The sequence below is a fragment of the Athene cunicularia genome, assembly GCF_003259725.1.
Source record: "Athene cunicularia isolate RWA chromosome 26 unlocalized genomic scaffold, athCun1 chr26_part2, whole genome shotgun sequence".
NCBI lineage: Eukaryota > Metazoa > Chordata > Aves > Strigiformes > Strigidae > Athene > Athene cunicularia.
Genome location: NW_020799137.1, coordinates 2540474 through 2553494, shown reverse-complemented (window position 1 = coordinate 2553494; position 13021 = coordinate 2540474). Strand labels below are relative to the sequence as shown.

General features: G+C 58.2%; 1 protein-coding gene across 1 annotated transcript in view; it reads left to right on the top strand.

Annotated features, from left to right (window-relative positions):
* Positions 1-10632, top strand: part of DEF6 (DEF6, guanine nucleotide exchange factor) — a 24033-nt gene extending 13401 nt beyond the window's left edge. Inside the window, 15 exon segments of the mRNA XM_026864377.1 lie at positions 473-561; positions 1834-1879; positions 1882-1973; positions 3567-3666; positions 3669-3751; positions 5468-5695; positions 5781-5927; positions 6117-6225; positions 6398-6556; positions 6559-6699; positions 7152-7253; positions 7256-7316; positions 7525-7723; positions 8714-8804; positions 9035-10632. Of these exon segments, the coding sequence (XP_026720178.1) occupies positions 473-561; positions 1834-1879; positions 1882-1973; positions 3567-3666; positions 3669-3751; positions 5468-5695; positions 5781-5927; positions 6117-6225; positions 6398-6556; positions 6559-6699; positions 7152-7253; positions 7256-7316; positions 7525-7723; positions 8714-8804; positions 9035-9246 (1859 nt within the window). The 3' untranslated portion in view covers positions 9247-10632.
* Positions 10633-13021: the final 2389 nt, after the last annotated feature.

Sequence of the window (13021 nt, the reverse complement as noted above, 5' to 3'; positions counted from 1 at the left end):
CCCAGCCCTGGCATCACCCCCGGCTTCTCCCACGGGGCAGGAGAAGAGGGGCTGCCATTCTCCAGCCGCATTAAATATTCCACCCCCAGCTCTGGCTGGCGTTGCAATGGCTGCAGGGGGTGGGAGTAGGGGGTGAGGGGGGACAGGAGACCCAGGGAGAGGGTGGAGAACAGCATCAGGGCTGGTGCCCGAAGGGATCTGGGGTGCTCAGGGGGTGTTGGGCAGACTTCTGTCCCGCCGCCAGCCATCCCCTGCACGCTGCGGGAGAAAGATTGTGTCACCAAACCACTCTCAGAGCATCCCTTCCCTTCTCCCCCCAGTTATTTTCCCTTCTTATCTCTCTTTTCACAGCCCGGGTGGTGGTTTCCCACCTCTCCTCTCTCCATGGGGTTGGGGCAGCCCCGGCCCCATGCACCCCATGTCAGCCTGGCAGGGGATTTCCTCCCCTCCCTGTCCCGCTTTCATTTTGTAGGTGACCGCTCCGGCGAGCAGAGGGACTGTGGTTCACAGTGTGCTGGGGCAAATGGAGGGGTTCGGGGTGCCAGCCACGGCTGGGGGCACGTGCGAGGCCCCCCAGGGTTTTTTGGGGTGCTGTGAGAGGAGGTGCGAGGCATGGGGGCAAGACCTCATATTGAAAATGGAGAATGGGATGCGATTCCCAAACTTTCAATCCATCCTGACAGATCTGTTAGTCATCCCAGAGGATGCCCAGGGTGTTTCCAGCCCTCCCCACCCCTGCGCGGACCCCCGGGCTGCACTGAACCCCAAAAGGTGCAGCCGTAGCAGCAGCGCTCAGGGCTACAGCCCGCTGTGTGTGTGAGTTTGAGTGCAGGGTGGAGTCCTGCTGATAGCATCGGTCTGGAGGGTGAAAAAGAGAAAGAAAATCTGGTTGAACAAGAACCGACTCCAGCTGCAGCAGCCGGCATGGCCTCCGGCGGCTCCTCTCTGGCTGGGAGGAAATTTCCAGCCCTGCTCAGAGAGGAGCGGGGATGCTGCACAGCATCTCCTCCAGCCCTTCTCTTGAAACCTTGGCAAGCTGCATCTGCAAACCCTGGTGCGATGGGACCGCATCAGTTTGGGACGCTCGTTTAACCATCTCCTGCTTGCTGGGATGTGAAGACAAGGAGACAACCGCCTGGCTGGCATCAGGAGCTGGAGATGCTGGTTGTGCTGTGGGCAGCCTTGTCCGGGCGCTGGCCGCTGGCCCGGCAGCGGTGTGGGCTTTCCAGCACGTGGGAAATTCGGGAGCTTCAAAACATGCTTTGTTTTGGGGGATCTGAACAAATGGGCTGCTTGGTGACACTCGCAGCCGTCTGGAGATGGTATGTCTCCAGATCTCCATCGTCTGCTTCCATTCCAGACAAAAACTTTTCTTAGTTTCTTACAGATCTTTTCTTATTTTCATCTTTGCGTCTTTCTGTGCCCCACTGGCAAAAAGCAACTGCTGCCAGGCTGGGCGCCGTCGTTAGTTATGTTTTCAAGAATTGCTAGGGGCAGCTGCCAAACAGCATGGCTTGGGGTGGCTTATCATCTTTTCTAGATCAAAGCATGTCCTGTTTGCTCTGTAATGTTTGAAATGGCCTTTTTTTTGAAAAAGTTCCCTATGAGCCAAGAAAAAAAAAGAAACAAATGTGGAAAAATCCTCAATTTTTGCCTGTTTCTAAATGATTCTCTAAATTTAAGGAATAACCCAAACTGTGCCTTGATGCCGTGGCTGCAGGGAGGTGATGCTGGGCAGAGCACGGTCCCCGGGTGGGTGGGTGGCCCTGTGGGGGTGTGCTGGGGCAGGATTGGAGGTTGTTCACCTTTTCCCCGTCCCTCGTGCTCGGGCAGGTGCTGTCTCACAACCTGTACACGGTGCTGTGCATCCCCCACGATCCGTGGCGCTGGAAGAACATTTCCGCGATGACGACGACGGGCCGGTGTCCAGCCAGGGTTACATGCCGTACCTCAACAAGTACATCCTGGATAAGGTGAGCCCTTGGCCATCACCCCCCACCTCCTGCGTGGAAAAAGGATACAGAGAGTTGGGGAGCACTCAGGTGAATGCCAAAACGAGTGAGAAGTGTTTAATAATGTCTCCTTGGCAAGGATGAAGTTGGCCCTTTCCGTTAAGGCTCTGGATGGAGGTGCATCTCTGCCCACATTTCGTAAAGGGCTCAAAGAGAGAAATCAGCCTTTTTCCTCTCCCCCACTGTTCAAATTGGAGGTGTGACCTCATTTAGGCAAAGAGGAGAGGGAGGAGGACGAGGTGGCGGGGCAGGAGCAGAGGTTGGTGGGCAGGGGCTTTCTCCCTTTTTTCCATGTGGCTCAAAGGCACCTTTGTTTGGCGCAGTGAGACTCTGTGGCTGGGTGCTCGTTTCTGAGAGGAAAATGACTGACAACTTTCTTCCACTGTGTGCTTGAAAAAAAAGGGGGGGCCCGGAGCTGTAACCCTTCCCTCCCTTGCCACTTCCCCAGGGCCAAGCCATCCTCTCCCCGGCGTGCGGTGCTCCATACCCGTCTCTGTGCCGGTCTTTGCCTTGCCCTGAGGTGGTCAGACACTGCCCAGCCTGGTCCAGGGATGCTGATCTCAGCTGCGGGGATCTGGTCTGCAGCGATCGAGGGCAGAGCCTTCCCCAGCTCCCTCTGCCTGGGGCAGGCAGCTGCCCAAGCTCAGCCCAGCCCAACCTCTTTGTCACAGAGCGGCCAAAATCTTTCCACTTTCCCATGTGGTTCTTTAGGAGATGTCTTTTAAACCCCCTTCTTCTGTTTTCACCATGGCTAATAAAATCCCAGACAGCCTGAGAAGGGGAAGTGGGTTTTCCTAGTAAGAGAGGCTTTCGGCTTTCTGCCACCCAAAGGTTTTTCTTGAGCTCTGCCGCTGCAGGCTGCCGTTTGCCCTCATGCTGGTGTCATGTGGCTCACGGAGCTGGGACGGAGCAGCCAGATGTGGCCCAGCTCCTTTGGTCCCCATCACAGTTCACCGACACCACAGCAAAGCTGCTGTGTGAAGCGGCTCACGATGGGCAAGCGGTCACAGAAGCTCATGGACAGGCAACGGGGTTGAGGTTGATGGAGGTATCGTTCCCGCCTCCGCTGCTGCCTGCCCGTGAGCCACCGCTTCCCTTCGCTGAGCCCCAGTTCCTCTTTATGGTCAAATGGGATACAAGAATAACCCAAAGCCACTGGGAGGTGGGATTGGAGAGCACCACACAATGCTGCATGGGCTTCACCACTGGGTTCCTGCTGGGGCACCAAAGCCCGGCAGGACGTGGCTGAGCCACCACGGCCTTGCCGCAGTGCCCTGGTGCTGCAGCGGTCCCGCAGCATCTTCTCCACAGGCCAGGACACCTTGGTGACCCGTGTAAGGGACCTGTGCTGGGGACACATGCTCTGGCATCAGGGGTCAGTGCCCACTCACACTCTAGTTGTTGTGGGTCACACGTTATCAATCACCCCCTGCTTCTCATTGGCAGGGACAGATTTCAGGGTGAGGGTTTCTTCCCTCCAGCACTTCCACCCCCCTAGAGCCCCCATCTGTACCCCTGCAGCACCATGCTCACCCCCCCGACTCCTGCCCACAGGTGGAGGAAGGTGCTTTTGTCAAAGAAAATTTTGATGAGCTCTGCTGGACCCTAACAGCGAAGAAGAATTACAAGCCTGACCGGAACGGGAACAGTGTTGTATCCACCAAGATGCCTTCAAGCTCTGGTGTCTCTTCAACTTTCTCTCTGAAGACAAATACCCTCTTGTCATGGTGCCAGACGAGGTAGGACCTGCCTCTCCCGGCGCCCATCCCCGTCCTCCCAGGGCTGTGCGCGCTGGCAGAGCTCCCTTTGGGGGTGACACATCCCGTTATCGCTTCCTCGCATGTCCCGCCACATCGGCAAGATGGGGCACTCCAGGGTGTGAGAGATCAGGGGTGGGAAGAGGAGGGGGCTGTCTGCCCTGGGCACCCCCCGCTATGCCCAGGGAGAGGGGGGTGACCTGGGAGCTGCTGGGATGACACCTCCAAAATGCTGAAGCCTCTCAAGTAGAGACGTCTTGGAGGATGAGGTGGGGGCTCACAGTGGTCTTCTGTGGTCCAAGCCTACACGAACGATCTCTTTTGCCTGGTGTGAAATGAATATGCCAGTTCTCAGAGCCCCAGCCAAGGAGCATCCGCAGCTCAGCTCCTCCTGGGGCTGGTCCCTGGCCTAAAGCCCTTCCATCTCACCCAAGGATTGACTTGAGCACAGTGATGGAAGTCTCCTCCTGATTTTCACGGGGGAGAAAGAGAAGACGACAAGTCTGGTGCAATGGGAGGTTGTTCCCCATGAAATCGCTGCCACGCTGGACAGGGCCGTGTCCCTCGGGCTGCTCTCAGCCTGTGCCACCACGAAGGTGATGGCAGAGCAGACCCAGTTGTCCCTCACCGTGCCCGCTCCCACCAGATGCTCACCCCTACCCAGGATCCAGAGAATTAAGAGTGAGGTTGTCCTGGCTGCCCTGCAAAGCTGCTGGCAGTAATCTCCAAATCTCCAAATTCCACCCAGCATTTGGAGGGGGAGGTTCTCCCTTTTCTGAGGGTCAGCTCAAACCCCCATGGTTTGGGAGCAGATCTGGGGAGGAGGAACAAGCGCAGAAGCCAAGGGTGGCCTCACCAGGAGGAGCTCAGCTGGGCAAGCAGCTGCCTTCTGAAAAATGTTCCCCAGACCATGACAAACTGAATCATCTTTCTGCTCACAGGGCTGAGCTTGGGGAAAAAACAAAAAACAAAACCCAAAAAACCAAAACCTCCATTATTTCTTTCCCTTCTCCTACTTACATGATGTAAAAAAATTAAGCTGGGTGCAGGCACTCTGCCGTGTTTCACCTTTCCCTGTGGCTCTCAGCAGTCACCCACCCTCCTCGGTCCCTAGATCGTGGGTAGAGAGCTGGCAGCAAAACTTGAGCTGAAATAAGTCTTCCCAACGTCATGTCACCCATCTTAGCTCTTTTTTAAGCAATTTATTTCCATTTTCAAAACGACATTCATCTCCTCCATAGGGACCTCTTCCCCTGCTCCCCCCTCAGGGTTTTTACAACATCACCTGAAAGCTGAGGGTGCTGAGGTCAGGGCCGTGGTCTGAGCCACCTGCCTTGCTGGCTGGGTGTGGGGACAGCAGCGTTGGTCTGGGCTCCTTCAGGCACTTGATTTGTGCAGAGTTTTCTCACTCTGCAGACAAACAAGGCCAAAACATCTCAGCCTTGTGGTTAAAAGCCCAGCAAGAGATTAAAACCTCCCAGTGGCAGTCAGGCTCTAACCCAACGTCAAGCTCCCAAGCCTGCCTGCTGCCTGGAACACCTTGGCCATGACCACCAACCATCAGAAGAGGTGATACCTCTGGGATAAGGGTCCTGCATCTCCAGGCTGGAAAGAAATGTGGTCCTGGTCTCCCCAAAATCAGTTGGCAGGGTGAGGTGAGCTCTCACTTCTTCCCGTCGCTGAGTTCCCCGTCCACAGGTGGAGTATCTGCTGAAGAAGATCTGCACAGCCATGAACGTGGAGCTGAACTCCTGCGAGCTGGATGACTACCTGTCCCAGGAGCAGCAGGGGCAGGGGGGGCTGACGGTCTGGCAGTTCCTGGACATGGTGAACTCGGGGCGGTTCTTGCGAGGCATCGAGCAGGAGGCCGTCAGCATGGCCGTGGAGGAGGTGTACCAGGAGGTCATCGAGGATGTGCTCAAACAGGCAAGGAGCCCCCAGTATCCTGTGGTACAAACCCCGTTCTGGCCCCCCACACCCTGTTTTTGATCCCCGTGTCTCTCGGGCACAGGGCTACCTCTGGAAGAAGGGCCAGCTGAGGAGGAACTGGTCGGAGCGGTGGTTCACGCTGAAGCCCAGTGTCCTGTCCTACTACATGAGTGAGGAACGGAAGGAGAAGAAGGGGAGCATCACACTGGACAGGCACTGCTGCGTGGAGGTACGGCCCGGGCCAGGCTCAGCGTGGGGACAGGAGACCCAGGAGATCCCCTTCAGAGCCCAGGAAGAGAACCCAAAAATACACAATTTCACATCCATGAGCATAGGAGAGCCAGTCCTACGGCTGAAGGAAGTGAGGCTAAGGTGGGGTACGGGGGGGGTAACGCCATCCTGTGTCCTCTCCCTGCAGGTGCTGCCTGACCGGGATGGGAAGAGGTGCATGTTCTGCGTGAAGACCTCGTCCCGCACCTATGAGATGAGCGCCTCCGACACCCGGCAGCGCCAGGAGTGGACACTAGGTCTGTGCCCACCCTGTGCCCCCTCCCCACCTTCCCGTGCCCCCTGCCATGTCACAGAATCACAGAATCATCTAGGTTGGAAAAGACCTTGAAGATCATGTAGTCCAACCCTTAACCTAACATTGACAGTTGTCACGCTATGTCCCCACTGACTGTCCCCTCCCCTCCCCAGCCATCCAGACAGCCATCCGGCTGCAGGCCGAGGGCAAGAACTCCCTGCACAAAGACCTGAAGCAGAAGCGACGGGAGCAGCGGGAGCAACGGGAGCAGCGCAAGGCGGCCAAAGAGGAGGAGACGCAGCGGCTCAAGCAGCTCCAGGAGGAGAAGGAGAGGAGCTGCAGGAGCTGGAGCTGCTCAAGGAGGCCCAGCGGCAGGCAGAGATACTCCTGCAAGAAGAGGAGCAGCGGCGGAGGCAGCAGCACGAGGAGATGCAGAGGACCCTGGAGATCCAGCTGCAGGAGGCTGAGCAGGTGGGTGCATCCTCCTGGCGTGCCCTGCCACAGGGCTGTCACTCGTGGGGTGGGTGCTTTCTTCCCCTTCCCTTGCCCGTGGCAGCCCAGGGGATTTGGAGGAGTTTTTAGGAGCACATCCCACTCTTGCAACAATGCTGCTGCCACCCAGCACCTTGGGGGTCCTGGGGGCTGTATGTGACCTGGGCATGAGGGACAGAATGTGAGGTACCCAAGAAGCAGGAGTTGAGGACAACCTGCCCCGGGGTGGAGAGACAAGCACCCGGATGGCCAGGGAGCCCGTTTCTGACCTTGCAGCCAGCGCCGGCTCCAAACGATGTGGTGTGTCTCCTGAGCAGGGAAACAGTCTTGCTTCAGCGCGGGCTCTCGCTGGCCTGGCAGATGTCTGGCCCCAAGGATGTGGGGACAAGAGGGTCTGGCAGCTGCCCGCGCTGAGGGCTCCTCTCCCTGCCGCAGGCTCGCGCTCCATGCAGGCAGAGATGGTGCTGAAGGAGGCAGAGGCAGAGCGTCAGCGCAAGCGCATCCTGGAGCTGGAGGACATGCAAGAGCGTCTGCAGGAGGCCTGCAGCAGGAGGTGAAAGCGCGACAGGACGAGGAGTCCGTGAGATATGCACAGGCCAGGTAACGCCCAGGGCATCCCTGCTCCTCCTCGACCTGTCCCACTCCCAGGGCAGTGGCTGGGCATGGGGACACCGCTCCCTGGGGCGATGCGGCGCTCCCCGGGGGTACTGGGGTGTGCTGGTGGTTTCCCAGTATGTCAGCAGGGATGGGGGAAGCTGGTGGACAAAGCGGCAGAGGGATGTCCTCACCTCTGGCTCTTCGTTGACAGGCTACTGGCTGAGGAAGAGGAGAAGCTGAAGCAGCTGATGAAGCTGAAGGAGGAGCAAGAGGAATATATCATCAAAACTCAGCTGGAGAAGCAAGTCCTCAAGCAGGAGATGGAGAACAAAAACAAGTGTCTGGAAGATGCACAGAAGCAACTGGAAGAAGTGAGAGTGAACAGGCAGCGGGTGGACCAAGACGTCATGGTGAGCATCCCACCAGTGCCACATCCCTTCACCTGCGAGCCCCAGGGGACTTCCCAGCCCTCCCTGAGTCACCGCCACACTGGGGAGGACCCAGCAGCTTTGGGGACCAAGCTGGCATTGCCTCGGGGGTTTTCTGAGCTGTGCCAGGCACAGGCACGGGGTGATACAGTGTCCTGCCCTGGGGGGTGTCCTGAGCAATGTCAATAGTGGGAGTTTGTGGAGGAGGGAGGATCAGAGGAAGAGCAGAAGACCTAGAGGAGGGTGAGCTTGTATCAGCACTGGCGTGGCCAGCAGGGACAGGGAAGGGATCTGAGCCCTGTGCTGAGCACTGGTGAGGCCGCCCCTCGATGAGTGGGTTCAGTTTTGGGCTCCTCACCCCAAAAAGGCCATTGAATGACTCGAGCGTGGCCAGAGAAGGGCAACGGAGCTGGGGCAGGGTCTGGAGCACAGGTCTGCTGGGGAGCGGCTGGGGGAACTGGGGGGGTTCAGTCTGGAGAAGAGGAGGCTGAGGGGAGACCTCCTGGCCCTCGGCAACTCCCTGCCAGGAGGGGGCAGAGAGGGGGGATGAGTCTCTGGAGCCAAGGCCCCAGCGCCAGGCCCCGAGGGAATGGCCTCAAGCTGCCCAGGGCAGGGTCAGGCTGGCTCTGAGGAAGGATTTCTGTGCAGAAGGGGCTGTTGGGCGTTGGAATGGGCTGCCCAGGGCAGGGGGGAGTCCCCGGGATCCCTGGAGGGGTTGAAGAGTCGGGCTGAGCCAGCGCTGAGGGATCTGGGGGAGTTGGGAACGGTCAGGGGGAGGGTCATGGTTGGACTGGGGGAGCTTCAGGGGCTTTTCCAACCCAGATGATTCTGGGATTCTGTGTGATTCTGAGCTGGGTCTCCATCCCAGAGGGAGCCTCCAATTCAGGCTTACGCAGGGAAGGGAAGCTCCCGCTTGTAGTCCCGGGTCGGGAGCTGTCAAGCAGCCAGCTCACCCCTCTCATCCCCTCCCAGGCAGCCCAGCGGAAACTGCGACAGGCCAGCACCAACGTCAAGCACTGGAACGTCCAGATGAACCGCCTGATGCACCCCATCGAGCCGGGAGGTAGGAGACCAGTCATCACACCCTCCCTGCCCCTCCTGAGCACGGCCACGCTGAGGCACGAGCCCAGTATCCCACCCATCCTCCCCTCTTTGAGGACATCCAGAGGCTGGAAGGACCCCCATCTTTCACAGAAAAGACCTCCAGCAAGGAGAGACCCCACAACCTTTTCCTTAGCTGAAAGGTCAATTTGAACCCCATGTAAACAACTTTCTTTTTCTGTCTGTCCCCAGACAAGCGCACAAATGTGAGCGGAGGAGGTTTTGCTGGCTACCAACCCCTTCTCTCCAGGAGAGATTCCTCCCTCAGACTCAAGCAGAGAGTGGAGGACAAAGGCAACGACCCTATGAGGGACAACAGCAAGGACAATGTGAGCAACGGTGGGAACAGCGGTGTGCCGCCGTCTCCGGATGCAGACACCATGGCCACAGAGCCCACCAACTAGCCCAGCAGGATGGCAGGGCCCAGCACGTCCCTCCGAGCGGACACTCAATACAGGAGACAAGTAGGAACCAGCACAGAGCCTATGGGTGACCACATATAAGGCAGAGATGATCCCATTTTCTTCAGGGAAGGGCTGCAGCCACGACGTGCCAGGAGGCTCAGACAGCCCCACGTTGGGGAGAAGGCAGTGGGGCCGTCTCCTCTGGGCTGCCCAGGTGGGGGACCTGAACTCATCTCCCCAGACTCTGGTTTTCTACCCTGCCTGAAAAAAAAAACCAAACCAACCAAAACCACCAGTGGGTCTGGACTGCCTGTCCCAGGGCTGCAGTTTTCCCCTTGGTTTCTACCAGCAACCCTTCTGCTGCGCCCCTGGCTGCCTGGCTCTGCAACTGCGGCTGCCAGGGAAGCCTGGTCAGACTGAGCGGTGCCTTCTCGCCGCCTCCACAGAAAGGCTGGGGTGTCCTTAACACGTGCATTCCCTGGAGGTGGTTGGTAGTCACTGGAGTCACGTAGATGTTAGCAGAAACCAACAAGCAATAAAGCTTTTGGAGCCACTGCCCTGCAGGCCTCCCCCAGATGTCTGTGGCCCTGCAGGCACCAGACCTCCCTCCTCAGCAGTGCAGGGTTTTAATTCCCACTGTGGACAAGAGCCCATTAAAAGAAATCAGGATCCACCAGTGGATTCTGGTATGGTCTGGAGGGCCAAGAGGGACACGGATGCTGGAGAACTGGCCAGAGATTATGAACTTCCCTCTGAGTGGCAGGGCTGCCACAGAGGTCATGTCTGGGAGGGCCAACACCTCTATATGGTTAATTAATGCTTGTATAGGAAGGTAACAGTGCTCTGGGCTTCATTTAGGTTTTTGTCCTTAGACTGCAGACTCCCTGTTTCAGGAATCCTGGCTCAGGATCTGGCCCAAGGCCCGCAGAAGGCAAGAGCAAAGAGTCCCAGGGGCCACCCGAACCAGGAGCTGGTGGATGTGGCAGCTCTCTGCAGAAACACCGGCCTGGCCTGTCTCCCCTCCAGCTAATTTGCTCCCTGAAAAACTGAGAACAAAAGCCAAGCCTGCTGGCAAACTTCCCTGCAGAACCTCCCCCCCCCAACCCACACCAACGTCAGGGTTAGTTTGTCCAAGCACACCTCTGTTCAAATCCTGTCCCCTTGACCTGTGACTCTGGGGGCTTTACTGTAGGGGGCACAGAGCCCCCAGTCACATAAGGGTCCCCTCTGGAAACAGGCACGGGTAGCAAGCCCTGTCAAACCCCTGTTCACAGTTGCTCACGCTGATTAACTGCAGTTCGTTAGGGAGATTACAATCTATTTCCTACTCATGCGGCTTTCAACGTTTGCTCACACAGCTCTTCCCCCCCTCCCAATTTTTACAGTGTTTCTTTTTTATGATTATTTTTCATTGTGCCTGACTGCAAGAGAGGCTGTTTCCACAGCTGCCAGTGGAGCAGCGTGGCTGCTCTGGGGACAAAGTGGCTCTGTGTGCCCGTGAGGGTGACCGGGTGGCCCCGTGCCCTGGTCCCACGCAGCCTCGCTGACGCACAGGGAGGGCATGGGTGGCTGTGGCCCTCGCGGTGATGGCCATGGTGGCCCCGGCCCTGCAGGGGCTGCAGGTCAAGTTCATCACCTCTCCTCCTCCTCCCCACCGCACTGGGATGCAGGAGGGTGGTCCTAAGCAGCAGCGTGGCCCCTACAGCCTCATGCTCTCCCCATGCAGACGTGGGGTCCCTGCCTGGCCCTGTGCCATCCCAACTGGTCCACATGGATGTGGGATCCCGCTACTCTGAGCAGGTTTTTTGGTCAAGTGAGACCTTCGCGACACATTGCACCGGAGGTGGGGGCTCTGTCTTGCATCGAGGCGCAGGGGGGCCCTGATATGAACGGCTGCAGCCTCCCAGGGTGACCCTGGCAAAGCTGCTCCGTGCAATCCGCAGGCAGAGCAGGAAGAGGGAGGGTGCCAACCACCACTCTCTACTGGGAAGGAAATGGGCTGGGTGGAAATGCACTGATGGGAGACAGCATCCTCCTTTGTCAGCTTCGTTTAGCTCAATCTCATCCCTGATCAGGCGTCAGGACAGGTAGGTGCCACGCCACACCCAGGCAGGGAGGAAAAGGCCTGCCTCCACTCATCTCCGTGCCACAGCCCTGTCACAGGGGCTCATCCCATGCACCGTCCCCAGGAGACGCAGGGCCACATCCCTGCCCGTGACAGTGGCATCACTTGTCACCAACTGCATCGTCCCTCCTTAAAGCAGCTCACCAGGGCGTTGCTTTTGCTCCCGAGAGCTGAATTCCCATGTAGCAAAAACTATACATTAATCGCCACAGGCAAGGACAGGTGTGGAGGGAACCGCCGGAACCAGTGTCAGCACCTGCCTTTGATCTGCCGCCAAGTCTGGATGCGCCCAGATCTGTCTCACCCTCCCGGAGCGGCCAACCGAGGGCTGGAGCTTACCTCACTCAGCAGTTGATGTACAACAGCCATGTGCGCCGGCACCTCCAACTAACAGTAAACTCCTGCAGCAGGATCAACAAGAGGAACCTCACGGAGGCACCGGGAAAGAAGCAGCTCTCTGCCACTCCCATCCCAACGGGGTCTCCTGTGAGGTAACATCATGTGCCTGAGCATTTGAAGAGTTGGATACAAATGTCGCTGCACTCTATGTGAATCTTTCACAGCCCCAAACCTACAGCTCTGCCCAAACAAAGCTGTCCTGGTGCACTGGCCCGGGGTTCCATGTTTTCAGGAAGGATGAGCCAAATCCTAATTGTAGCTCCACCTGCATTAACAAGGGGCATCATCTGAACTCTGTATTGCTCCTTGAGTAACTGTAGTGGGAACGGGGCCTGTGCTTTTTAAATATAACATTATTTATCAGATTAGCCACCGCTGTGGTTTATCTAGCGTGTGAAGGTATAAAATTAGCTCCATCCTAGACCTCAAATAACAGCATCAACAGCCTGCAACACCCCAGTGGGCAGCTAATCTAGCCTTGGGGGGTGGAAAGCAGTGAGGGGTTCAGATTGGGAAGGGGAGGAGAACCCCAGAGCTCACACAGGCACCACGAGCTGCGTGTAATGATGGTCCAGCGGCACCCAATGAAACACCCAACCTGGCAGAGCTGGTGTCAGCAGCTCTTTGGACCTCAGGTCCCAGCCTCTCTGCCTGAGACAAATCCTGATTCCCTCCCCACTCCAGCACAGGGCGAGCTGGAGCATACTGGTTACTGCTGGGCCTCCTGGTGCGGGCTCAGCAGCATGTGCCCAGCCCCAGTGCTGCTCCTGCCACAGCAAGTGCCTCCAGATGAGCCTCCCCTGCCCGTGACACGGAGCTCAGCGCTACCAAGACACGTCCCCACTTACAGCCACAAACTGGCTTCACGCAGGAGGGTTTACTGGGGAGGTTCCCGGCGAGGCTGCTGTCCCCTCTGCCCTTACATTTCCAGGCAGGATACAAGATCCCCCCAGCCCGCGCTGCACGGACACAGTTCCATCTCGCTCCACAGCAGTGAGCGCCCAGGGGGAAGGCTCGGGCCCAGCGGCAGGGCCCTGTCAGCTGTGACGGGTCCGGGGCACCCACGGGAACTGGGACAGAGTGGCCGCGACACCGACGGGGAACAGGAGCTACTCCGACCTCCCTGTGTGCAGGGAGCCCGTGGCGGAGCCAACGCCCACCGGCCGCCATTTTGCACCCCCGCCCCAGCATGCCCCGGAGCGGCGCCTACATTTCCCACAATGCCCCGCGGGGAGGGGCGGGGGGCAGAGC